Below are 27,938 nucleotides of genomic sequence, written 5' to 3'. Positions count from 1 at the left end.
CTGAGATTACAGGTATGAGCCACTGTGCCTGGCCTCCTAGACAGCTTATCCTAAAAGTCTGATTTTGTATCTCAGTATAATAGGCTGTGCTTAATAAATCCTGCATAAGGAAACAATAAAAGGGATGATAAAGGATTTAAGTTGTATACATGGAAGAACTTTCTGATGTTGAGGTATCAGTGACTAAAAAGTCTGTGGAGAGTTTGAGGTTGTAGTGAGCTATGATGATGCCGCCGTACTCTAGCCAGGGCAACAGAGCAAGACTGTCTCCAAAAAAAAAGTCTGAAGCCTATGGAATTATTTCCTAAATTTTATCGATTTTATTCTGCCCAAAATAATTCAGATGTAGCCCAGAGGAGTGGAGTAGGGAAAGAAAATTGATGTTTCAAGATTTCATTTAGGTTTGGTGTTCTAAATTTTGTTCACAAAAAACCGTCATCAAAGGCCTGCTGTTTCTTAGGCACTGCGCTGGGCGCCAGGAATCACACACATGAATAACACATGTGGTTCTGTCCTTGAAGAACTCGTGGTCTCACTGGGGAGTGGGAGTGGGATGGCCCTTCTCCGATTAATTCACTGACTCGTTTGTACGTCTGTACACTGGACTCCAGGGAAGGGCAGTCACGGGTGACCCTTTCCCAACCAGTCGGAAAGGGTCAGTCAGCAGACACAAAAAAAGTGAAGTTACTACAAGAAAAAGGGGAACAGTTGTTGAAAATGTGTAAACATTCTTCCACTTGCCCATATCAAATATACACTGAAATTTAAAAAGGGTGGATTCTTTTCAAATAAAAACATACCAATATTAACAAAGAAAAAGAAATTCAGCCTAGCAATATCCCTACCAGTTGTTGTAAAGCATGTTATCCCAGCAGTCCGAGATGTAGTCAAAAGCAGAGTAGAGCCACCGAAGGAAAAAAACCTATTGAGAGAGAAAATGGACGATGGTCAGGTCCGAACCCCCCACCCCCCAACACAGCGCTGCTGCTGGACCTCTGCTCTTGGCAGAGATCCATCACCGGCACTGTGACCCAGAGTCCTCGCTGGCCATGGTGCTCACAGGAGCAAGTTCGTCGGTCAGGTCGGGAAGCACAGCTTCAGAGGACAGAAGAGCTGAATCTTTCCGCAGCTGGTCGAGATAACTCAAGAGGATGAATTTATCATTCTCGCTCCCGGTCCAGGGATCTTCCAGGGTTTTATACACCACCCTTCCTGCTGTGTTGCGCCTTTCTAAGATAGACACCTGGGAGCAAAGGAGAGGAAGACCATCAGATGTCTCAAAAGCATGCAATTGTTTGGTTTTTTCAGGGAGGATGGAAAAAAGGGTCCAGTGAAATTAGCAATGAGCTCAAAAACAAATACTGATGAGTCTGAAGTATTTGCAAAGGAGTTAAATCTTTCTGACAAAAGAGATTACTTTTATGGTGACTTTTCAAAGCTTTTGTTAAAAATTAAAACTCTTGGCCGGGCATGGTGGCTCACGCCTGTAATCCTAGCACTCTGGGAGGCCAAGGTGGGAGGATCGCTTGAGATCAGTGAGTTCGAGACCAGCCTGACTAAGAGCGAGACTCCGTCTCTACTGAAAACAGAAAAATTTAGAGCTGGGCATGGTGGCGCGTGCCTGTAGTCCCAGCTACTTGGGAGGCTGAGGCAGGAGGATCACTTGAGCCCAGGAGTTTGAAGTTGCTGTGAGCTAGGCTGATCCCATGACACTTACTCTAGTCTGGGCAACAGAGCGAGACTCTATCTCAAAAAAAAAAAAAAAAAAAGTTAAAACTCTTTTTTCTTGATAGACTTTGTTCTATAACCTCTGACTTAGTATTATAATAAAGGAAAACTTTGTTTTTTAAGTAAGATTTTCCATGATTACCAAAATGATGAAAAAGTCAAAGGAGAAGAATTTCATGCTTCTGTTAGGAGCAATGATGACAAGGGAAGAGAAAGGAAGGAGAGATAATTAGGATGAAGTGAAAGAGGCAGGAGGGGAAATCTCCGAAGCATATTACTGGTGGCCTAAAGACCTGTAGGTCTAGGATCCTGCAAGACTAGGCCTGCCATAGGGAAGAACTAGTGAGAAGGACCGATGCACTTCAGCATTTACTGATAGGAAAGATGCTTTCTGTGGAGGCCTGAGGTGGAAACCTAGAATGCGAAGTGACCAGGTGAAAGACTGTCTTAAGACTGGGCTTTCAAAATAGGCTTCAGAGATTTCCACATTTCCTGGAATCTGTACTGCATGCTCCCAGGGAAGGAGGAAACAGAATCCAGCGCCATGTGCTCTGAAGAGCCTGGGATCAGGAAGGATCGGCAGCTCACCGCTGATTTCCCTCGAAACGCCTCGCCGTCTGGTAGCAAGGTGTTGGCAAACTCCTGCTGCCGACTGCTGTAGACGTGCACAAATCTCACGGTGTCTTGAGTGTTTGCCAGAGCAAAGGACAGGAAAGCCTCGAAGGGTTTGCCCAACTTGGTAGTCTCGGCAGTGAGTAAAACCACACAGTACCTGCACAACACAGAAAAGAGAAAACTTTGCAACCAACCCCTGAGGGCAGGGCCAGCACGCGTAATGGCAAGTGGAGGTGGAGAAGAGGAGGCGCTCATCTTGTAGACGTGAACACATTTTGCACAAGGAAAGCTGATGTCTCTGATGAGGGAGGATTTCCAAGTCATTAATGACCTGCCGCTTTTCCAAGTTGGTGATGTTTTTCCCAAACCAAATGTCTTCACGACGTTTAGCAATTTCTTTCAAGACATGGGTCACTGAGTCCTTGATGCAGCAGGGCCTCTTAGAAGCCATGTGTTCTAGTTCTTCCACCACAGGGAGGGCTGATCGAACCTGTCTCAGGCCAGAGGCCACTGAGCCTCATTCCAAAAGGCTTCCTTTGCAACGTTCCAATGGAAAGTTTTGCTGTTTATTCATTCACTCATTCATTTCCCCAAATATTGACTGAGCACTAACTATATGCCAGGTAGAGAGACAACATTCTTGCCTTCACGGAGCTTATATTCCAGTGGGGAAGACAGAAAACTAATAAAAAGATTTATCATGACAGGTAACAAGTGCTATGAAAAAAAAATGAAGAAAAAAAGGGGAGAGAGGGAGGCCAGAGTGGGGTGGGAGTCATAATCCATTAGACAGCCTGGCCAGGAAGCGACACCGGAGGTGACGTTTGAGCAGGGACCTGAATAAAGTGCACCGTGAGAGGAAAGGGTCAGAGCACCCTGGGAAGAGAGGACTAGTGCAAAGATCCCGAGATGGAGAATGGCTCGATCCGACTCGCATTTTTAAAGATCAGTTGGCTGATGTGTGGAGAACTGTTTGGTAGGCACGAGACTGGGAGCGGAGAGACTAGTTAGGAAGCTGCCACCGTGGTGGCAGGTGGCCTGTTCTAGGGTAGCAATGGTTTAAAAAAAAAAAAAAAAGAGAGAAGTGTGTGGATTTGGGATATTTCTTGACGGCTTTGTAGACAACAGTCCTTATAGTCAGGATGTTCTCTTTTTATGTCTAATAAAGAAAGTCTAAATTAAAGTGATTCTTTCTTCTCTCTTAGCCTATAAGGGAATCTGAAAAGTCTGGAAACAGGGAAATTCTTTATTTTAAACAATATTTTAGTTGTATTTTCAAATAATATGGTCAATGTTTTCTCCCATGTCCAGATACCTTTTACAGATGAAATAGCCCTAAATTTAAAGCCACTGATTCATTTACCTCAGAAACATGTAACAAATATTTTCCCTGTATTTCCAGACTTTTTAGATACTCTGTATAATAACTTTTCACATACTTAATTGAGTAAGTTTTTAGCCTTCCTAATTCCCAGCTGATTATTTTAACTCAGTACTCTATACTTCCTTACTTTTTAATTATTAGACTGGCTCCTTTCTAAGACCTCCAAAGACTCACGCTGCATGAAATGCTCTAGTAGGGACAGTAACTCTCTCATACTCCATGCTTCTTTAAATTGACACTTGGCTAAAGGCTGCTCATCCTTCAGGTCTCAGCTAAAGCATTGTATCTTAGGGAGATCTTCTCTGACCCCTAGACCAGGCGGGCACATCCAATAATTTGGTGCTGTGGCTCCCTGGACTGATACATCCTACTACCATTATGGTTGTTAATATTTGGTCAAGTGACGAATAAATTCTGACTGTCACAGGGTAGATGTTTAATCACCCTGTGGTAAAATACAGAATGGCCTCTCTGTTGCAATGTCAAGCAGAGGCAAAGCCCTGAGTCCTTACTTCCTCTGTCGGTGAGACCGTTTCACAGGGCAGAGTTCATGGAACAACTTCTGGTTGGTGAGCCTGGTGGCCAACAAATACTTGTTTTGGGTGATGAAGTCATCGATGGCTCGCTTTTTCATACCTCGGGCCTATAGAAAAACCAAGAAGCAATACGTTTTTATTCAGTTTTCTCACTGCAAATGAGAAAGCTTACTTACAAGCTTAATAAGTAATGTGGCTGGCTGGGCGCGGTGGCTCATGCCTGTAATCCTAGCACTCTGGGAGGCCGAGGCGGGTGGATCGCTGGAGGTCAGGAGTTCGAGACCAGCCTGAGCAAGAGCGAGACCCCGTCTCTACTAAAAATAGAAAGAAATTATATGGACAACTAAAAAATATATATACAAAAAATTAGCCGGGCATGGTGGCGCATGCCTGTAGTCCCAGCTACTCGGGAGGCTGAGGCAGTAGGATCACTTAAGCCCAGGAGTTTGAGGTTGCTGTGAGCTAGGCTGACGCCACGGCACTCACTCTAGCCCGGGCAACAGAGTGACACTCTGTCTCAAAAAAAAAAAAAAAAAAAAAAAAAAAGTAATGTGGCTGACCTTGGCTGAAGTAATATAACCAAATAAGACAGACCTGTTTGAGCAAATAAACACGTGGTGATCTATTTCAACAATGCAGGGCTGAAAGCAATGATGTGGCTATTTCGGGTCAAAGGAAAAATCAAGTATTCTTTCCACTGGAGAACTTTTGTATACTGTTCTATGATGACAAATTTAAAAAGTCAATCATTTTGAATTTTAGGCAAATTTATTTCTATTCAGGATTTGTACCAAATTGAATTAAAAATAAACCCCAAAGCAACATGTTACGACATTAAAGGAAGACCACAAAACTGCATGATGACCATTTTGTTATTAATAATTTTCATATATTTCAAAGGATTGAAATCATATACAGCACGTACTGACCACAATGTAATTAATCTAAAACTCAATATAAAATGCAAACCAGAAGTGTAAATATTTCCTTTTATGTATGCAAATTAAGAAACACAATTTGAATAAGAAGAAAGCCTATCAGATTAGAAAATGTTTTGATGACTTCTACACTGTGGCCAAAAAAGAAAATGTTTTGAATTTAGATGATTGATGAAAATATTACTTATCAAAACTTTGAGATGCAGATAAAATAATACTTGGATAATTCCACAATTAATATATTAGAAAAGAAATTGGCCGGGCACGGTGGCTCACGCCTGGAATCCTAGCACTCTGGGAGGCCAAGGCGGGAGGATTGCTTGAGGCCAGGAGTTCGAGACCAGCCTGAGAAAGAGCGAGACCCCGTCTCTACTAAAAAATAGAAAGAAATTAACCGAACAACTGAAAATATAGCCGGGCGTGGTGGCGCATGCCTGTAGTCCCAGCTACTTGGCAGGCTGAGGCATCAGGATTGCTTGAACCCAGGAGTTTGAGGTTGCTGTGAGCTAGGCTGATGCCATAGCATTCTAGCCAGCAACAGAGTGAGACTCTGTCTCAAAAAAAAAAAAAGAAAATAAAAGAAATTAATGAACTAAACATCTATGTCAAGAAGTTAAAAAGAAAAGCAAAAGTATAAAAGAAAGAAATAAAACATATAAAAACAAATATTAGTATATAATAAGAATTAACAAAGCCAAAATTGGTTCTTTGAAAAAGCTAATAAAATTGACAAACCTCTGGTAAAACCAATCATGAAAAAAAGAGAAGGCACAAAGAACCATTATCAGGGATAACAAGAAGGCATCACTATCTACATTGCAGAAGGTTATTTAAAAAAAAGGTTATTTAAATCTGAAAATTTAGATGAAATGAAAAAATTTCTAGAAAAATTGAGCAAACGCTAAAAAACCCAGAAAATCTAAAAGTTCTATAACCATTAAAGAAACTGAATCAGTAAGTCAAAAATCTTTCCTTAAAATAAGACTGAAAAACCCAAACTCAAGGCCCAGATGGCATTATAGATGGTTTCAATTAACCTTTCACGGAAGATAATCCAATCTTATATCAAGTCTTCCTGAGAACAGAAAGAGAACATATCCCAACTCATTTCATGAAGCCAAAGCCCCATCATGAGAAAGAGAAGTTAGAAGTCAATCTCATTTCTGAACGTGAATGTGAAAGTCCTAAACAAAACATTAGCAACCTGAATCCAGCAATATATACTGAAAGCATAATTTAAATCACGATCCCACTGGATTTAGCGCATGAATGCAAGGTAGGTTTTTTTTTTTTTTTTTTTGAGACATAGTCTGTCTCTGTTGCCCGGGCTAGCATGTCGTGGCGTCAGCCTAGCTCACAGCAACTTCAAACTCCTGGGCTCAAGCAGTCCTTCTGCTTCAGCCTCCTGAGTAGCTGGGACTACAGGCATGCACCATCATGCCTGGCTATTTTTTTTCTCTATATAATTTTTAGCTGTCCAAATCATTTCTTTCCATTTTTAGTAGAGATCGGGTCTTGTTCTTGCTCAGGCTGGTCTTGAACTCCTGACCTCGAGTGATCTTCCTGCCTCGGCCTCCCAGAGTGCTAGGATTACAGGCGTGCGCCACCGTGCCCGGCCCAAGGTAGGTTTAACATTAGAAAATACATTAACATGAGTTAGCACATTACAGAAGATTAATGATTAAGAAAGATTAGATTCCTAAAAGGTATCTCACCTCTTGCAGGTCAAGTGTCACCTTCTTAATGTGGGCCTTCTAGGCCATTCTACCTTAAAACTGCAACACTTCTCCCCTAATACTCTACATTCCTCTTTCCTGCTTTATTTTCCTCCTTAGCACTTATCCCTATATAATATACTATAAGAGACTACATTATGCTGACTGTGTCTTCTCCAATAGGTTACGGGGCAGGGAATTCTCTTGACCTTGTTCATTGCTGTACCCCTGGCACCCAGAACAGTGTTTGGCACATAATAGGTACTCAGGATGACTCATGAATCAAGGGGATTATTACAATATTATCAAATTTCTTTTCTGAAAGCCTACTTCCTCCTGCAAAGCAAAAAAACAAAACAAACAAACAAACAAAAACTTATTTTTCTACACCTTCAATAGTCCTGAGTGTCTTTTTTTTTTTTTTGAGACAGAGTCTCACTCTTTTGCCCTGGCTAGAGTGCCATGGCGTCAGCCTAGCTCACAGCAACCTCAAACTCCTCGGCTTAAGCAATCCTTCTGCCTCAGCCTCCCGAGTAGCTGGGTCTACAGGCATGCGCCACCACACCCGGCTAATTTTTTCTATATATTTTTAGTTGTTCAGTTAATTTCTTTCTATTTTTTAGTAGAGACGGGGTCTTGCTCCTGCTCAGGCTGGTCTTGAATGCCTGACCTCGAGCGATCCTCCCTCCTTAGCCTCTCAGAGTGCTAAGATTACAGGCATGAGCCATTGCACCTGGCCTTTTCTTTTTTCTTTTTTTTTTTTTAGAGAGGGTCTCACCCTGTTGCCAGGCTAGAGTGCAGCAGTGTCATCATAGCTCACTGCAACCTCAAACTCTTGGATTCAAGCGATCCTCCTGCCTCAGCCTCCCGAGTTATAGGGACTATAGGCACACACCACCACGCCAGGCTGATTTTTTTCTATTTTTAGTAGAGACGGGGTCTCACTCTTGCTCAGGGTCTCAAACTCCTGAGCTCAAGCAATCCTCCTGCCTTGGCCTCTGAGAGTGCTAGGATTACAGGTGTGAGCCACCATGCCTGGCCCAATTTTTGTAATTTATTTTGGAAAAAGATGGTTGGCTTTACAACAGGAGCACTTTAGAGATAAAAGATTTTTTTTTAAGCAAAATTATACCAAGTCAGATAAAAAACAAACTCCTTTTTGAATTTTGTGCATCTGAAGGAAGAAATTGAAAACCAGTTTCTCTTTCCTTCAACTACTTTGTGTTCAGTTTTGGTGTTTATTTACATGAAGGCTTAAGATAAAATGTGAAGGAAATCTTGAAACAAGGTGATCCTTACATACCTGGATAACATCAGCAGGCTTGTTTATGTGTTCTTTGAAGACCAGGATGGTGGGGGTGTTGGAATTGATGTTGTACTGCCTTATCATCTCCTCCGCCCCTCTCGAACCCATGTACACATATCCGAAGGATAAATAATCTTTGTGGGCAAAAGCAGTCAACTGTTCAGACATAATAGAGTGGAAGAAAATGAAATTGATAGCACAGCATCCAAATTACAAATCAAGTGGGACTTGTTCATGTCACTGGGTGGAGATGGAAGCCAGCATATACAGCTCCAGTAGACCTTTCACACGCTGTGGGCTTCCAGGGATTCTATGATGCTCCATGCGCAAAAACTGTACCAACAAGGTAAATACAAATATTTCTTTTTTGCACAGATAAAGCAAAATGATCGCCTTATTGACATCTGTACTAGGTGGGAGGCATGGGCTTGGGGAATTACTGGTACCCCAATTGGGTAAGATGGCAGTGACCATGCCAATGGCCAGGAAACCTTCCTCTCCCATCTCATGCCATAGTAATGAGAGGTGTGCTGAAGTGTAGTAGAGGGCATCATTCAGAGGGCAGGTTTGGAGTCCGACAGGCTCAAATGGAAACTGCATACTCACCACGCTGTAGTGAGACCCTGGGTAGGTTATATGACCATTCTAAGCCTTAGTATCTTGGTCTATGAAGTAGGGATAATATCTCTATCACTGGGTTCTTCTGAGGATTAAGTGATATATGCAGGGAAAGCACAAGCACAGTAACTAGCATCAGTAGGTGCTCAATGTATGGTGGTTAAGTAAAACTTGTGGTCTTCAAACACTTCTCATGGAATAAATTATTACTTACAAAAAGGACAAACAGGCAACAAGTTCCAATTCAGAGGTTACTTTCCACACACACACACAAAATGAAAACATTACAACAGTGTAGACAATACCTTGTACGGCAGTGGCACGACGGGTGTTTGGTCAAATAGAAGGACGTGAGGTTTATTCTCCTGTTGCCAGCCAGAGAGGAACTGGACGTAATTTTTATTTGTAACCTTAAATTGAAAACCAGAATGTTAGTCTCAATATTTAATTTTTAACAATGGTATTATACTCCAGTCAGGAGATAAATCATGTATGTATAAAAATTGTTTATAAAAAATAAAAAATGCAGACAACTAATCTTTCTGTCATTTGACTAAAGCTATTAAAAGATACTTATTTCATATTTTCATTGGTTTCAATTCTTATACATTGAAATCATAACCATGTCTGAAATAATTACTGACCACATTATAAAAACTGAGCTTCCAAAAGTTGGTTCTGGCTTAATTATAGAGTATACTTCTTCTTCTTTTTTTTTTTTTTTTTTTTTTGAGACGGGGTCTCACTCTGTCACCTTGCTAGAGTGCAGTGGTGTCATCATAGCTCACTGCAGCCTCAAACTCCTGTGATGGGCTCAAGCAATTCTCTTGTCTCCTAGGTAGCTAGGACTACAGGCGCCTGGCACCATGCTCCGCTAATTTTTCTATTTTTTTTTAGAGACAGGGTCTTGCTGTGTTGCCCAGGCTGGTCTTGAACTCCTGGCCTCAAGTGATCCTCCCACCTCAGCTACCCAAAGTGCTAGGATTACAGGCATGATCCAACTCACACAGCCTAGAGTACACTTCTTAATCTACTAGGCTGCAGAAGATAATGCAATACTTGCCCTTTTTAAATGGCTTAAATAAAAATAAGGTCCACCCCATCTATAACTTATATAATTTCATTTACTGCCAACTGAATTGTTACTTTTTCCCTGTTTATGTCTTAAAATATCCCTTTTGAAAGAATAAATTACAAACATGAATCAAGTAGATTTCTAGCTAGAAATTTTTCATAGTAGTTCGGAAAAGTTTATCTTTCCACATAACATCCAGAATGATTTATATAAAACCCAAATCTGATCATTTCACTCCTCTGCTGCAATCTCTACAATGGCTCCCTCACCTGCAGGCCAAGGCCAAGTTCCTTAAAGGGGCATGGAGGTGCTCTGAGGGCCTCCCAGTGAGATTCCTGTTAACCCCTCTAACCTCATCCTCTCCTGCTCACCAATGATGACTTCACACAAAGCAGGCTTTTTCATGTCTCCAGACCTCTGCTTGCCCACAACTCATTCCCTCATTCTCTCCCTCTACCTGGCAAGCTCAGTACAGGGGTCATTTCTGCCAACTCAACAGGACGAGCTCCAACATAATGGATAGAAACAACCACCTACTTAGCTTAGGAGCTGCTTGAAAAGTGTCCTCAACACTCACGTTATTCTGTGCCTGGCACAGAATAGGCCATTTTATATGTTTGAGGACCATCAGGACAACCTATCATCTTTTAGGAAGCCACAATACTCTCTGACTTTTTCAGCTTATTCCAACAAATATTTCTTCTGCGGATAATGATCCCAGCAGGACAATTTATGAATAGCACATGTAGAAATAAGATAGAAATTTTTCTACGTTTGTTTTCCCTGGTATTGTTAAAAGAATGAATTATTTAAAGCAAAAATAAGAGTCTTTTCCTAGTTACTTTGATCCCTGCACTAAGATACTGGGGAAAAAATTAGGTGCTTAAATATAAAAACCATAAACTAGCATGGACTCTGTGTTTGGTTTCTTTTTTTTTTTTTGAGACAGAGTCTCACTCTGTTGCCCAGGCTAGAGTGAGTGCCGTGGCGTCAGCCTAGCTCACAGCAACCTCAAACTCCTGAGCTCAAGCGATCCTCCTGTCTCAGCCTCCCGAGTAGCTGGGACTACAGGCATGCACCACCATGCCCGGCTAATATTTTTAGCTGTCCATATCATTTCTTTCTATTTTTAGTAGAGATGGGGTCTCGCTCTTGCTCAGGCTGGTCTCGAACTCCTGAGCTCAAACGATCCGCCCACCTCGGCCTCCCAGAGTGCTAGGATTACAGGCGTGAGCCACCGCGCCCAGCCTGTGTTTGGTTTCTTTAGCTCAAACTTTTCTTTGTGAAATTCACTCATATTGTTGTGTCACTATAAGCTTCTAAAGTTACTCCAAAAATAATTGCTTTTATGCAATCTGGAATTTTATAGATATGATCATTAAATATATAACCAAGTATAATTTAATTTGAATATTTTCATAAGACAAATACCTTCACATAAACAAATTCATGAGCTGGAAAGAAATCCTTTATCCTACTATGTGATCTAATTTTTTTGGTTCTTTAGAAAATAGTCACTGTCATTTTAGGCTCAGATTCCTATGACAGTGTAAAATCTATAAGACAGTTATTAATAGGAATTAATTCTTTTAGTCTCTGTTGTTCATGTTTTAATTTTCAGTCTCCTATAGATTTCATTTAAATGATTTGGTTTGAGTAATTCATTGATATGTCTTGCCCTGCTCAAAATGAAACTCAGGTCTGAGAGAACCACAGATAAACTCCCAATTAGCAGACCCAGGTACCTCTTAAGCTACTTCTCAGCCATGTTCTAGATAGATACTTACTTTCTCCACCAAGTTCCCTGGAAGAAGACTTTCTACAAATTGTCGTAGGTTCTCCCGAACAACTGCATTGTGGAAGAAGGACACTTTCCCATTAATGATTCCTAGGATGGAGGGTGTGCTGTGTGCTCCCAGGTGATGGGCCAGGCGTTTCTCATACCCAGCATGGACCACGCCGATTCCTACACCTGAAAAGTAGGGAAGGTCTACATGAAGCCTGTTTATGTCATCATGGCAGTTGGAAGAAATGCTGATAAGTAATTTTTTGGTGTGAAATTAAAATCCTGACCCAGTAGGAAGAGTTATCTTTCCTAAAGACTGTCCAGCATTCTTCCACTGCTGGAATTCTAGATCAGTTCAGTTTTTCTGCAGAGCAATCTGGCAGTATTTAAGAAGAATTACAAATCTTTATAGCTTTTAGCCCACTATTTCTAATTTTGGGAGTAGATCATGAGGAAATATTTCAAAAGAAAAATGAGCAGTCTGTAAGAGCATTCCTATTCATAAAGAAACAAAAATCTATATACACCTTAAGAGTCCAACACATTATATCTTTTATATCATTACTTTTCATACTTGTGACCACATTGCACAGTAAGTATCACTAGCTTTATAGATGAGGAAACTGATGCTGGGAGAGGCTGAGGAAGACTCACCTGGAGTGACAGTTAGTGTGCAGTGGAACCAAGATCTGAGCCCAGTCCTAGCTGACTGCCATGACCACCACGTAGGTCCTGGGTTATGATCAGTTGCTTAGAGACTGACTTACCCTAAATGACCTTACCAGGGATTGCTACATAGATCAGAGGCCAATTTATTAACCTATCCTGGGAAATATGCCTTTCTAGTAAATGTTTTCTTAAGGGTATCAACAAATAAGAAATAAAAAACCCAAATAAGAAACCAGCCTAGAATCAGGGCGGGAGTTGTAGACAGCTGTGGGAGAGCACGGGAAACCGGAAGAGCTCTTCTGCACCTCCTGCTCACGCCACTCTTCTCCTCTGTCACAGAGGCTCACTCTCTACCCACTGCGGGCTGCCTTTTCAGCGAGACCCGTCCTTGTCAGCCCAATTTAAAACTGCAGCTTCTCTCCCTGGTGTTTCCTAGTAACCATCTCTGCTTTATCACGATGTATCACCATTTGGCAGATTAAATATTTTCTTTCTTTCTTTGTCTCCCCTCACTAGAATATAAGCTCCCTGAGGCAGAACAGTTCCTGGCACTTAGCTGCCACTCTTTATTATTCTTATTTCTTTAGAGATGGGGGCCTCCATGTTTCCCAGGCTGACCTCGTTTGTACTACTGGGCTCAAGCAGCCCTCCTGCCTCAGGCTCTCGAGTAGCTGAGATTACAGTTGCATGCACTGTGCCCAGCCATTTTCTTTGAACAAGTAAATGAATCAAGTAAAGTGTTCCAGGTCAGACAGATCCAGATTCAAAGCTCAGCTCTGCTACCCATCAGCTGTGTAATGTTAGGCAAGTCATTTAACCTCGCTGAGCCCCGGTTTCTTTATTCATGAAATGCAGATGAGTTATGAGGATTAAATGACGTACTATAAAAAAGAACCTAACCCACAGCCTGGAATATAGTAGGTGCCTAATTAGTCACAGCTATTACTATTAAGTATCATTTCATCCGGACTGTGGTGAAGTCTGACACAGAGACTGTCTCTTAGTGGGTGGGATTTCACCCTCCGATAGGCTCAGTGTCCCTGCGCACAGTGGGATAAACAAGGACGAACTCTCTCTCTCCTGCTGGCCTCCTTTCCCCACTTTTTCCCAGGCTGCCACAAATATAGCTTTTTCTTCCAGTTAAAACAGAATACAAGTGACTAGGTTTCATCTTTTTTAAATGACTTTTGAATTCTCAGGCTTACGTACATCACCTTCATTAAATGCAGGTGTATCCTAATCTATTCAGGCTATGTTCTTGGCTCACTTCTACAGAGGACTTCAATTCTTACTATCATCATCCCATTTCTAACTTCTCTCCTTATATACTGACCATCATAAAGAATGATAATAGATGTCTGATATTTTAAATTTGTAGTATTTTTCTCCCTGAAAAGGAAAATATTTAACACATTAACTGCCATAAGAGTTGTTTTAACTCACTCTACTTTTGACCCCAGGGCTGCATGAAGCATATATAAAATCTTACTTGTTGATGTTCTTATTGTTACAATGAATATTAACAATTTAATTCTAAAAACGTGGATTAAATGAATAGAAGTCAATAAATTTCATTTTTCTGTTTATGTTTACTTTTAAATTACACTCAAAGTTTTTATTCTATTTTCGTAATAAAACACTGGGTCCCCAAGGAAAAGTTTCTGATTTTTCTGTGTGGCAGTCAACGTGTTAAGAGTATAAGGACGTGTGCCTGTGGTCCCAGCTACTGAGGAGGATCGCCTGAGCCCAGGAGTTTGAGGCTGTAGTGTGTAATAATCATGCCTGCGACGGGCTACTGCACTCTAGCCTGGGCAACATGGCAAGACTCCATCTCTAAGAGGAAAAAAAGAGTATAATAAGAAGCCCAGATTTTTTTAAGGTTCTGCCGACCCCCTTTCCTAGCTGGGAAAGAAGAGTAAGAAAATTTGGCAGCACTGTTTTCTCCCTTAGATGCAGGCTGAGAAATGACCATGATGACAGGCAATAACTTAGGGTCCTGAGTCACAGTGAACACCACAGTTTCCAGCTTCCTCCTGTTTTGAAATTCTCTACACTCCAAAGTTCAGGGTTTGTAAGCAAGCTCAGCCAGGCCAACAGCGAGTGAAATCATTCCCGTGACCTGGCTAGATAACAGACAGACGTGCCCAGAAACCCAAGTGAACCCGAGGAGCACATTCAAAAGCCAGCCAAAGCACATGTGACTTCTTTCGCAAACATGACTTGATTTTTATATGAATCAATGTTTTGGCTAATTTGCATGTCCTGGGGAATTAAAAACACTACATTTTCTCCTCTTTTTGAGGCTGTGAGAAGGTCTTCTTCCTGTGCAGTACCAAACATGTCCATCATGCCAGTAATTTGAGGTGCCTATTATATTTGCTGTCATTGTACAATTACAAACACGTATTTCATCTTTTAAGGAAATTCCTTCTTTTTCCCTCCAGTAGCACATACATCTTTATTTTCTCTCCACCTTTGAATATACCTTAAGGGATGGCACAGAGCCAACTGGAAGAACACGCCACTGTCAAATCTGGCTAAATACAAACCTATTTATAAACAAATTACAAAAATGCCAAGTGATGTGAAATAAAACAAAATCAAGAACACAGAGCTAAAGCAGAAAAAAATACATATTTTGACCAATATCTAGGCAGATCCTTTTCTTACACAATGGGAGATTTTTACATACTTCTCAAATCCTTGAAAGATAGGAATTATTCTTTCTTTTCAGATTATTTTTGTTTTATTATTATTTTTTTTAGAGACAAGGTCTTGCTCTGTCACCCAGGCTGGAAGGCAGTGGCACAGTAATAGCTCACTGTAGCCTTGAACTGGGCTCAAGAGATCCTCCCACCCCAGCCTCCTGAGTAGCTGGACTACAGGTGCATGCTACCATGCCAAGCTAATTTTTTTTTTGTAGACGGGTCTCACTATGTTGTCCAGGCTAGTCTCAAACACCTGGCCTCAAGCAATCCTCCTGCCTCAGCCTCCCAAAGTGCTGGGATCACAGGTGTGAGCCACCGTGCCTGGCCCTTATTCTTTCTTTTTAAATAATAAGTCATGGTGAATAATCACCTCTTGATCATCCAAATTGAGTTTCCGTTAGATGATACTTGATTTAAAGAGGCTCAACCTCCCTGACACTCTGGTAGACCTCCCAGCAAGCCCTGAGTGTGCTGTGATGATTTAAATGTGTCTCTTGAGTTTCCTGGGCATAAGGATCAGGATTTACTTATTTCTGAAGCAGTGCAGTGTTGTTTTTTTTTTTTTTCCAGAGATGGGGTTTTGCTCTGTCACCCAGGCTGGAGTGCAGTGAAGCAATCATAGCTCACTGCAGCCTTGAACTCCTGGGCTTAAGCAATCGTCCCCCCTCGGCCTCCTACATAGCTGAGACTACAGGCATGCACCACTACACCTGGCTTATAGAGCAGTGTTTAAGAGAATTAAACTCCTGGGTCTATATTCCACACTGCTGCTTAAGAGAAATGTAACCTTGGATTAGTCCCTTAGTCTTCCTCAGTTTCTTCATCTATAGTATGGGGATGACAGTCACTCCTGCATTGGGTTGCTGTGGGGATAAAGATAGTCCATATAAAACCCCTTGAATGCAGGGAACTGAAATGCTCAATAAAAATTATTATCGTATATCCTCTAGTATCTAACACAGTAACTGGTACATGAAAGTTGATAAAGAAAAAAGTTTTAAGTAAGAATATGGAATGGATTTCTCGTCACTCTGTGCTTACTCCTTCTGCACTATGTTGTTCTGAACCTGCAAATGTCAGGGTGGTGTTAATTCTCTACGTACACGTGTTTTCTCTTCAACTAATGGTGAGCTCCTCAAGCAGGGACAGTGCTGACTATTTCTGGGCCCTCCTTGAAATGGAAAGCACACTTGTCTATAAAAGCATCTGTATCAGATGCTTTTGCACACTAGTTATTACCAGATTGTGTGACCGTAGATTCCACCCAAATAGGTGCAACATTTTTCCTCCAGGTGGAACTGTTCTTTCTTTCATATACTGCAAGTCAGGTGTTCTATGTTATTCTAAGATTATGTGTGAGCTTCCTCAGACCACTCAGCTAATCTCTAAGATTGCCTGCTCTTTCTGTCAATTCAAAATAGTTCTGCAGTAACTATCTTAAGAATTATGATACCTCAGCTGGACAGGGAATGGTCACAGATACTGTCCTGATCACATCTCAATGTCACCAAACCATAACCAAGTGGAAACCAGTTGTTGGCAATCTTCAACCAATCTGAATGTTCCAAAGAGGAAAATGGCCTATTAAGCAAATTAATCTAATACGTTTAGCCACAGCCTACCTTCCAGGTTGAGGCAATCCATGGGATTTGGGGAGTAGGGTAGGGAACGCATAAAATACTCAGCAAATATTAATTCTACGGATGCTACTTCCAGCTTCTTCTACCCTTATCATTTTGAGTCCTGACTTACTAGAATTATATAGCATAACAACTAAAAAGAATGGCAAGATCTTCAATCAACTATTCAAGGACACTGAACGGCAGTACAGCACCGTGGCTATGAGACTGCAGAGCCAGACTACCTGGCTTTAAGTCCCCAAACTGCCAAACGCCAACTGTGACCTTGGATGAGGTACCAGGGGTGAGCTAAGTGCTTGTAAAAGAGGGATGGCAATGGCACCTGTCTCATAGGGTTGTTGTTTAATATGAAGTGATACTTAAAATGGCACTTGGCATATGGTAAACTCTCAATAAATATAAGCTATTATTATTACGTCTGTATTGTTTCACATTTAATGTTCAAACTGAAGTTGTTATTTCCAACCACTTCTCCCTGAATTCAACTCTTCCCTTCTGTATTCCCTGCCCACCAGGAGCTCAGATCAAAATGCAGACTGTCCCTCTATCCTCTTTCCCTCATTTCTCACATTCAAATGGTTCCAGGAGACAGGTGCCCCCAGGCTCCACGATCCCTCCATGATCCTACCCCTCTCTCTATTCCCACTGCCCTAGTTCTGGCCACCGGTTGCTGTCTCGCCAGGGCTGGAAACCTCTCAGCTTCTTCAATCTATCCTTCACACAGCTTTACCAGTCAGCTTCCTAATGCATAGATCTGATTCAATTACTCCTCTGTAAAAACTCTTCTTGGCACATTATGGTACATACTGTACCATAAAGTTCAGCTCCCTCAGCCATCCTTGTCATTTTGAGTTCTGACTTACTAGAATTATAGACTGAGCTAAGATAGGGACTTTAAAGAAGTAGCTAAGTTAAAATGGAGTCACCGGTGTGGGCCCTAATCCAATATGCCTGGGGTCCTTATAAAAGGCAAGGACACCGAAAGAGATACCAGATGCAAAGAGAGATGACCATGTGAATACACACAGAGAAGTCGGCCATCCGAAAGCCCAGAGGAGAGGCCTCAGAAGAAAGCAAACCTATTAATATCTTGACCTTGGACTTCTGGCCTCTAGAATAGTGAGAAAATAAATCTCTATTGTTTGAGCTACCCAGTCTATAGTATATTCTTATGGCAGCCCTAGCAAAGTAATACACACAGTCAAATGACAAACACGATAGTATTATCTGCATTAAAATTGATGCTTGAGAGGTGCTTCGTTCAACCAGTAATTATTAAGTTTCTCCTATGTATTAGGCTCCCAGCTTGATATTAGGAGACAATACTGATAAAGCTCAAATTAGTGATGCAAAACGAAAGTGGCTTATACATAATTGAAAATGTGTCCCTAGAAGACACCAATCACCATGAGCTTGTGAAAAGAAATCACATTAACGACTCCCTTCCCCCAATATCCCATACAATTCAAGAGATATAAAAGTCATCTTTTCTTATATAAACATCTTCCAATGAACAAAATGATCTTACCCAAGCCTTCCAGTTCTTGAACTACTTCTTTCCAAACAGGCTCGATATGGATACAGCTAAAGCACCAATCCGAGGTGATCTTAATGAGGTAGGGTTTCCTGAAGCTATCTGGAACCACTTCATTCACATAATGGGAAAAGTACAGTAAATACTTTTCATCAATGGAGTCCCGCCGCTCAGAATTAAACGGAAAGTTAAAAAAAGATTCATCGAAATAAAAATTTTTATGGAAATGGCGGAAGCGGTAGCCTTGGCTCTCTCCAGCAGCTCCATAGTGATCATAATGTGCTCTCTTCTCTTCATTGGAAAGAATCTACAAAGATAAAAAAAAAAAAAAAAAGAGAGAAATCAAAACAACGAAAAAAAGAGGTTCATAAAACGAGATGACGGAGAGTTAAAAAAGAAAAGTTTTACCCAAAGGACTTTGTTTTAAGCAGCTTGGAAGACACAGGAAGAAAATACATGTACAGATTCTGACATGATTAGATAGTCTAAATGCAGTCAGTCATTCAACATACCAAGAAATCCTTCTCTTTTTTAAAAAAAATCTTTTGTTTTTTACTTTTTTAGGGACGGGGTCTTACTCTTTGCTCAGGCTGGTCTTGAACTCCTGACCTCAAGCAATCCTCCTGCCTTGGCCTCCCAGAGTGCTAGGATTATAGGCGTGAGCCACCGTACCTGGCCCAAGAAACTTTTTTCTTGATAGAAACATTAGAGAAAAATTCAAGACCAAAATATTTTAGTTGTTTAGTTGTCATGCTCATCTTGGCATTAATTTTGAGCTATCACAACACGAAACACTTTAGTAAAACAAATAAACTTAATGTTGATCACCAGGGCTCAATAGCAAGAAAAGTGACTTGGTCAGACCTTATGGGTTGGAATAATTTAGACCAAGACATGAAAAGCTGTAAATACCAAAAAAGTAGTTACAGAATTGAGTCCAGTACTCTGTATGGTGTTGCCTTTGTTTTACTTAAAAATAGCTTTGAAGTCTAAAATTCAAGAATCTGTTTTAGGGTGATATGTCATTCTATGAGCTAAGCACTTTTTGTTGAAGAGCATTACCCTACACAAATCAGGAAGCCACGGACTTATCTTTTATGCATATGCCAGACCAACCTACTTAGGCTGACACGTTGGAAAATTATTGAAAATCTTGCGTTTAAATGTATTTGTAACCTTGTGCCAGTTTAATAAATATAGGTGAATTCTTTAATGTAAATTTCTAAAAAGGCAATAGACATATATTCAAGGTAATTCTACAATTCTAATTAAAGTCTTTAAAATAGGCCAGTTTTTTCAAGAGCTGAAGTGTTCAGGCACTCGTTTCAACATATTGGATGTGGCTAGATATGTTCTCTCTACTATCACCTAGAAACTGGGTCAAGGGCATGAGGAACATGCACTTTTTAGAGACCGTTATAAAACTGATCACCTAAGGCATATTTTATAACAGCTAATGGATGCATCGCAGTCTGACACACTACCTCGTAAGCCTTGCTGATCTGAATGAACTTGTCCTCAGCTCCAGGATCTTTGTTTTTGTCAGGATGCCTGAAACAAAAATGGGCAGGCAGAGAGAATGGATTTGATTTTTTACACACAGTCATTCAACATCCTTGTTCACGCAGTTCACTACATCAGAAGAAATGGAGGGCCATTTTGTTAGGATAGTTTCTTAAAATAAACATAGAAGCAATCAGTTGCTTTATGTGACTATAATAAATGAAACTCTGAAACAGGTGATTTCTTCCTAAAACATTGCAGCTGGGCACATTTTCAAAGCCCCAGACAGTACTGCAGCATTTCAATGAGAAGGTGGGGATTGCGCATGTTTTACATTGCTCCCAACCACTGCTAAAGCTGGCTCAAGGCTAAATCACTTATCCATAAGAACCCACGTCTTTTCCTAGAATGGCAGCATTTCATCTCAATGTTAAAATGATATTGACCTAGGTATTTCTTCAGACAATACAGGTAGACATAAGAAACAGTTTTAGGATGAGAGTGAATCTGTTTAGTAACAGTCATGTTTCAATTAGTATCTTGCTGCTGACTTCCAAATTAGAACATTTTGGTTCTCATTGTTATTCTCATTTTATTCCATTCTGCCTGTGATTGCCTTTTACTTATAAATAGATAATAATTTCAAGGCCACATGTTTAAGATGGGAGAAAAGTCTATAGTTCATGCAAAGTTATTTCAACTAATATTAGAATGAAATCTTCAACATTTGCTATTACATATAGCTGGCAATTAACTGTACCCATCTTGCTGGCATATGTTATTTTTTAATCATCTTGTCTTTATACCAGTTACAGCTTTGGGGATTTTAAAGTTTTGGAAAAAAGGGGCTAGGTTTACTTGGACCCTCCTATGATCTAAATCAGTGTTTTGCACAGATTGATTTTTCAATGTTCACTCTATTAAGAGACTTCTGTATGACAGAATTTATTCTCTATGTAATCACTTCTGTTAACTTCTAGCAAATTTCCTGTGACTAAGGTTCTGGAAAGAAAATCCACTGGGAAGCAAATAACTACTAAAAATGTGCCAAATACATTGGAATAAAAATGAAATCTACAATTTGATAGACTCATTCTAGCAGGAATGTATTTGAATGAATTATACCACATATTCTGATTTCTCTAAATATAAGGAAACTTCAAATGCTTGACTACTGAATTTAGACATCATTTCTTCCTTAACCATTTAATCCTTGCTATAAATATTAGTGGGGGGAAAAAAATCTCAGAGGTATAATGAAAACAGTATGACTTAAGGAAACAAGATGGTAGTTCTAAAGCATGTTTCTCGATGACAAAAAAAAAAAATATTCAAACTTAGGCGAAAGGCTGAGTGGGTAAAAATTATGCAATCATATAAATGAAGATCTAACATATAGAACTCTGTAGGGAAAGAGGAGTAGGAAGGGGCTTTTTAAGAAACTGAACCAAAGAGGGAGGCTTGGGGGCAGCCGGGTTAGAAAACCCGGGTCCTGAAACAGAGGCCAGGGCTCAGGAACAGGGAGGAAACCACAAGGCAGTTTCAGCATATAAGGAATATTTTCCTAATTGTAGGAAGATACTACAAGGTTGAAACATTTAAAAAAGGATAAATTCAGCCCTAGGAAAGTAGCATCCTATGCTATTTTCAGCAAATATGAAATTATATTATGAACTGCAATATAATACTCAACCTTTAAATTTCAAAGGAAGAAAATATTGTACTTAGTATCTATGGGCTGTCCAGTTACTCCTACAGGAATAAAAACAAAGAAAAAGTAATACAACAAAGAATTAGAAAAATTATTAATAATTCATTGTTCAGGTGACTGGACCATGTTATATCAATTTGCTTTTCTTAGGGTGGGAGGAGTTATTTTGATAAAGTGGATGACAAATGAAAAGTACCTTTGATAAAACTTAGTTACTGGGAGAGAAACGGTTTTCCTGAGAGAAAAAAGTAATTTCAAATGGTTTCGCCAAGCAAGGAAAAATTCTTAAGAAGGCAAAGAAACACTTAGTAAAACATAATAGAGGAAAGCTATAGATCCAATTCTACAATTAACCACTTTCCCCTGCTACAGCTCACTCTGAAAAGTCAAACTGCAAAACGCTGCTATTTTCAGTATACGAAACGATTATGAAGTGAAACTTAAAACTATTCCAAGTGGTAAAGCATTGCCACAGCCCAAGGAGCAGAATATAACAGCACAGCAGAATTACAAAAGTAAAGTAAAACTTTAGACTCTTAATGGATGACACACTCGGTATATTTCTATGGTGATGAATTATTCCTAGAGAGAATCTAATTAAAGGAGAGAAGCATATGACTCATTTAATTAATATCATAACACCCTTTCCAGCTCTGGGAGACAGAAAAGTCAAACCTGTGCATTTTCATAGGTCCCACATATTCAAGCTGTCATTTGTGCTCTTAAAATATTGTCAAAGGCTGTACACTGTCCAAAAGAATGTTACCTTATGAATTAACTGCAGATTTATATATTTTGCTTTAAACATAAAGAGGCAAGACTCTGAAATGATACACAAAGTAACTCCGGTGTAAAGAGGTCCTGCATAATTAGAGATTGGCTTTTTTAGTTTCCAATTCTGGGGTACTCATGACATAAATATGGTCTAAAACATTTATTCAAAACATTATATATATATGTGTGTATGTGTGTGCATATATATATATATATATATATATTTTTTTTTTTTTTGAGACAGAATCTTGCTCTGTTGACTGGGCTACAGTGCTGTGGCATCAACCTAGCTTACAGCAATCTCAGACTCCTGGGCTCAGGTGATCCTCCTGTCTCAGCCTCCTCAGTAGCAGGGACTACAAGCATGCACCATCACGCCCGGCTAATTTTTTCTATTTTTAGTTGCCCAGCTAATATTTGTTCTATTTTTTTTGTTTAGTAGAGATGGGGTCTCACTCTTGCTCAGGCTGGTCTCAAACTCATGAGCTCAAGCAATCCTCCCGCCTTGGCCTTCCAGAGTGCTAGGATTACAAGCAGGAGCCACTGTGCCTGGCCCCAAACATTGTATTTTAAACTACCCTTACCTTGGCCGGGCGCGGTAAGTTTAGTCTTATTGCCATCCTGCTAACTACAGGTAAAATTACAATTTTTTCTAAGATTTTTTGTTTATTTTTTTTTAGAGATAAGGTCTTGCTCTGTCACCCAGACTGCAGTACAATGGCCTGATCATAGCTCACTGTAACCTTGAATTCCTGGGGTCAAGTGATCTTCTAGTCTCAGTCTTCTGAGTAGCTGGTACTACAGGCATGTGCCACCATGCCCAGCTAATTTTTATATTTTTTGTAGAAAAGGGGTCTCACTATGTTGTCCAGGCTGGTTTCAAACTCCTGGTTTGATCCTCAAGTGATCCTCCTGCCTTGGCCTCCCAAAGTGCTGGGATTACAGGTGTGAGCCACCGTGCTCAGACTTCTATAAGAGTTTTAAAAAAGTAACGTACAGTTGGCCCACCATATCTATGGGTTCCCCATCTATGGATTCAACCAATCACAGACAGAAAATATTAAAATACACTGCATCCATGCTGAACATGCAGACTTTTTTTTGGTCACTATTCCTTAAACAATATAGCATAACAACCATATACACTGCATTCACCACTGTATGAGGTATTATAAGTAATCTAGAAATGATTTGAAGTATATTGGAGGATGTGCATAGGTTATATGCAAATGCTATACCATTTTATATGGACTTGAGCATCCATGGATTTTGGTGTCCTCAGGGGTCCTGGAAACAATCCCCCACAGATACCAAGGGACATCTGCACTTGGTTCCTGAAGTTTTTTAAATTGAGGGCAAAAAGCTCTTATTCCAAACTTTTTTTTTTAAAGCTTAAAAATTAATAATTTAGAGAACACGATTGCATATTGTTCTCCTTAGCAATTAACACTCATAAAGAGTTACTTTATGAATAACATATCATGGGAAGGGTAGTTTATCCATTGTTGATTACATTTTTTAAAAATTAAAGCTCTTTTTACTTGAATATTAAATATGCTAACAATATATAAGGCAATTTTTTTTTTTTTTGAGACAGAGTCTCACTCTGTTGCCCGGGCTAGAGTGCCATGGCGTCAGCCTAGCTCACAGCAACCTCAAACTCTTGAGCTCAAGCAATCCTACTGCCTCAGCCTCCTGAGTAGCTGGGACTACAGGCATGCGCCACCATGCCCGGCTAATTTTTTCTATATATTTTTAGTTGTCCGGTTAATTATTTTCTATTTTTTAGTAGAGACGGAGGTCTGGCTCTTGCACAGGCTGGTCTCGAACTCCTGACCTCGAGCGATCCTCCTGCCTCAGCCTCCCAGAGTGCTAGGATTACAGGTGTGAGCCACCACGCCCAGCCCAAGGCAGTTGTGTAAGCCAAAGTATTCCTAAAAGGGAGTTTTAGAGTAAACATAGGTTTTGGATCTTATCACTAAAAATTATAGAATACGAACATTTGTTCTCCTACATAAAAAATTATATATACAGAAAACAGAACAGAGACAAATAAAAGCTAAGCATAATTTAGGCTTCATTCCCCTACTAAGACTGCTTGGCTTATATTAAACTTCTATTTTTTTGTTTCACCTACCATTCTCGTGCGAGCTTCTTATAAGCCTTTTTAATATCAGCCTGACTGGCTGTTCGGCTGACCCCTAGGATTCTGTATGGGTCAAAATCCAACGCAGACAGAATTTGCAGGATCAGAACCAGAACTATCAAGAACTGCCAGGAAATGCTCAACTTTTTCACTTCCATTTCTCTTCCTTTCCAGAGCTGAAATGATTGAAGAGGCAATTAAGTTTCAGTGGCAGAAACCTGGACAGTCTTGCTTTTTAGGTAAAGATATAAGATATATAGATGAAAAACAAAACAAAGATATTTTGCAGGAAAAGTGTCAAGCTGTTTGAGCATATCTTTTAAAACAAAAAATCTTGCTACTACTTTTGAATATCACAAATAAGAACTACTATAGGGTGAAAAAATGAACAATAAGAATTAATAGCAACTCTCCAGAATCTTGGATTAGAAAAGCTTTAGAAATGACTGAAAATGAATGAGATTCAGAAATAGTAAGTGAATATAGGAAAACATAAATAGGGTAATCAGGATGACTATATCTTAAATACACTATTTCATTTATTCTGATAATAGTTTGAACAAAATAAATGGTGTAAGAATAATTCACTGAATACATGTTAAATAAACTCATAAAATTATAAGATTTGTCATGTGCTAAACTACAAAATGAGAGAGTTGTGGTGTTTGGGTGTTAAATAAGTACAAATATGAAATACTTTTAAAAAACTGTAGTTAAGACTTAGTATGCCTCAATTGTATTCTTTCTCACCATGTCCACTTAAACAAGAAAATGAGAAGCTTCTCTTAAATTTAATTGTTAGTAATAGGATCATTATAAATAGAAACCTCAGATAAGAAAGAGTGGTGAGAAAAAGATTTACTTTTCCAAGTAAAGAAGAATTAATAGCAAAGACTGGAGAACAGGCATGGTCTTAAAAAGTTTAAGTTCCATCTCTGGTGAGTGTAGTGACTGAATTTATTGCCGGTTTTGGAAACAATCCTGGCTGGTTAGTGAACAACGTAATGCTAGTATTGTAGACATTTGCCCTTCAGAATCATGATCTTTGTTATACCATACAATGTCTTTTCAAGGGTTACATTTATCTTGATTTTTCATAAATTAATAAAGTTTTAAGGTTCAAGTGTTAACGTGACATCTGACTCAAGAGGGACAAAGCTGTAACAGCAGTGGATTTTGACAAGTGGGAGTTTAATGCTTCTTAGGAGCCTCCACAAAATTAACTAATCTGATGACCAATGTCTAGACTGCATGCACGCAGAATCAAATCCTAAAACAAAGTTTCTCCCTCGTTAAGGCAACCTATATCTGTCCTACAAAAAACGTGAAGGCTATGTAGCTACTGGTTAAACACAAGCGCTTTGGATTCAGACTAAGATTGGTATTTGTCCTCCACTTTATGACCTCGGGCAAGTTCTTTAAACATGCTAAACCTCAGTGTCATTCATAAAATGGGAATGAATGATACTATTTTGAAGGGTCGTCATGGGGGATTAAATGTATGTAAAAGATTTACTGAGCACCGAGTCAACAATTAAGTGGTAGCTATTATTATTATTTCTAACATGCAGTACGGATCACTGCCTTATTCATCTGTGTCAGTACTCTCCAGTTAGAAGGGCCTAAGTGGCAAGGGGCTGTGAAGTTCTTTTGCTGACAGTCTGGAGCTCGAGGGTGCTGGCCTCGGGGCAGGAAACCACCTGCCCAACAGGTAGGCTGCCCGCCCTCTGGGCTGCATCTCCGGGACCTTGTAGAGGCTCCCAGAGACGCACTCTAAATTTGAGCCCCGCCTCGAGCTCCAGCCGGAGGTCGCGACCCTCCAGGAGACCGCCCCCTCCCCCACTGCCCCCCCGAGAGCCCTGGGCCGGGCCCTGTAGGCTCCTGGCTCTCCCCGGGCCCACCAGGGACTGGGAACGACAAGAAATTGACGGGAGATCCCTGAGCCTGCCCGGCTCCACCGCGTTGGCGGCTCCGCGCGTCACGCCGGGAAGCAGTTACCGGGAAAGGGCACCTGCCCAACCGGCTGCAGCGTCCGTGCTCCAGGTAATCCGCTGGGCCGGGAGCTTCCCCTCCACACCAGCGCTCGCCGGGGCCGGGGAGGGGAAAGAGGCGGGGACGAGACGAGGTGGAGGGGCGTCACATGACACTTAAAGGTCCGGCGCACCGAAGGCACAGATCAATCAGGCCGATGGCTTCTACTCTGCGCATCTGTTTTGACCCTTGCCACTTGCCGTCTGCGCGCGGATCTGGCGCGGTTGCTATAGGAACGAGGCGCGCTCTTTGGCTGGAGCCAAAGGGTTGATCGTGACCAAAGAGGCCCAAACGTGCCTCCTAGCGAGGCGAAGTCGCTATGTATGACGGGATGCCAGAAAGACCTCCCCGATCCAGGGAGGGGTTTCCACGCCTGCTAGGAGATGGCCCTCGTCTAGCGACAGTTGCTAGGATGGGGAAGCAATTGCTGGTCTCCGTTCTCTTTAACCCTATTCATAGAATCCTAGAGCGTCAGATTGGAAGGGACCTTAGGGATCCTCCAACTCCTCCATATATTGATGGGAAGGCCGAGGCCCAGAGAGGGGCAGGGACTTGCCCAAGGCCTAGAATCAGGACTCCTAATCCCATTTCCCGAAAAGCGAGAGCTCCGCCCAAGGGAGTGCCAGGCCTTGCCTTAAGCACCCGAGAGGGCGGTGGGGTGGGGACAGGGAAAAGACACCGGTGAATGAGGTAAACTTTCTTCGAGCCAAGGAGATATGTCCCTTGGGGACATAAAGAAAGAGCTTCCTGCCTTGTTTTTATTTTTTTCTCGCTTGTATTCATTACTATCTAACATATCTTTTGTTATTTATGTTATTTATCTCCTGACTCCTCCCACTGGAATGTAAGCTCCTAAAAGCAGGGATTTTTGTCTGTTTTGTTCATCTCTGTATTCTCTGTGTTTGACTTTGGCACATACTGGCTTAATAAATATTTGTAGAATAAATGAATGAATGAGGTTGAAGTTTTGCTGCTCAAGCGATTATATTCTAAGGTGGCCTCTTAGGTTAAGAGTGTTGACTGTAGAGTCAGGCTTGGGTTTGAATCCTGCCTGCCTCTTCCGCTTACTACTCGTGTGACCTTTAACAGAGACAAGTTCCCTGAGCCCCAGGGTCTACATCTGTAAAATGGGGAAAGGGGTGGGGAGAAGAATACTTCCCTTCCCTGGCAGGATTGTGGTCAGGGATAAATGAGATTAGGCATGGAAAAGTGGCCAGCACAATGGCTGGGACTTAGCAAATGTTCAGTAGACAGAAACCATCATTTTTGGAAATGTGGAAATGAACCATACAAAACTATGGGAGTTCAGAGGACTAGATTTCTGCCAGCTTTTTTCCCCCTAATCTTTGTGGGAGGTGTTAAGAGGGCAGGGAAGAGGGGAATGGAAGACTGTGTAAGGCGGGCTTGGTTGGATCAGACTACGAGTTCGGAACAGTAAGCTGCGATCTGGGCACGTGGCCTGGGAGGGGAACTCATGGTTTTACTGGGGGCAAGGGAGGGGAATAGAGGGAAGCCATACAC

General features: G+C 40.9%; 1 protein-coding gene across 1 annotated transcript in view; it reads right to left on the bottom strand.

Moving 5' to 3' along the window:
- Positions 1–24,554, bottom strand: part of DNAJC16 (DnaJ heat shock protein family (Hsp40) member C16) — a 28,420-nt gene extending 3,866 nt beyond the window's left edge. The window contains exons 1-10 of the mRNA XM_069479376.1: positions 24,378–24,554; positions 19,737–19,803; positions 18,247–18,559; positions 11,703–11,887; positions 9,146–9,250; positions 8,220–8,378; positions 4,240–4,370; positions 2,317–2,500; positions 1,061–1,243; positions 846–922 (exon numbers count right to left, since the gene is read on the bottom strand). Coding sequence (XP_069335477.1) covers positions 846–922; positions 1,061–1,243; positions 2,317–2,500; positions 4,240–4,370; positions 8,220–8,378; positions 9,146–9,250; positions 11,703–11,887; positions 18,247–18,559; positions 19,737–19,803; positions 24,378–24,544 — 1,571 coding nt within the window. The 5' untranslated portion in view covers positions 24,545–24,554. The remainder of the gene's footprint in view (positions 1–845; positions 923–1,060; positions 1,244–2,316; positions 2,501–4,239; positions 4,371–8,219; positions 8,379–9,145; positions 9,251–11,702; positions 11,888–18,246; positions 18,560–19,736; positions 19,804–24,377) is intronic.
- Between the last annotated feature and the right edge of the window lie 3,384 nt (positions 24,555–27,938).

This window comes from Eulemur rufifrons, chromosome 8 (genome assembly GCF_041146395.1).
Source record: "Eulemur rufifrons isolate Redbay chromosome 8, OSU_ERuf_1, whole genome shotgun sequence".
Classification (NCBI taxonomy): Eukaryota; Metazoa; Chordata; class Mammalia; order Primates; family Lemuridae; genus Eulemur; species Eulemur rufifrons.
This window is presented reverse-complemented; position numbering and strand designations above follow the sequence as displayed.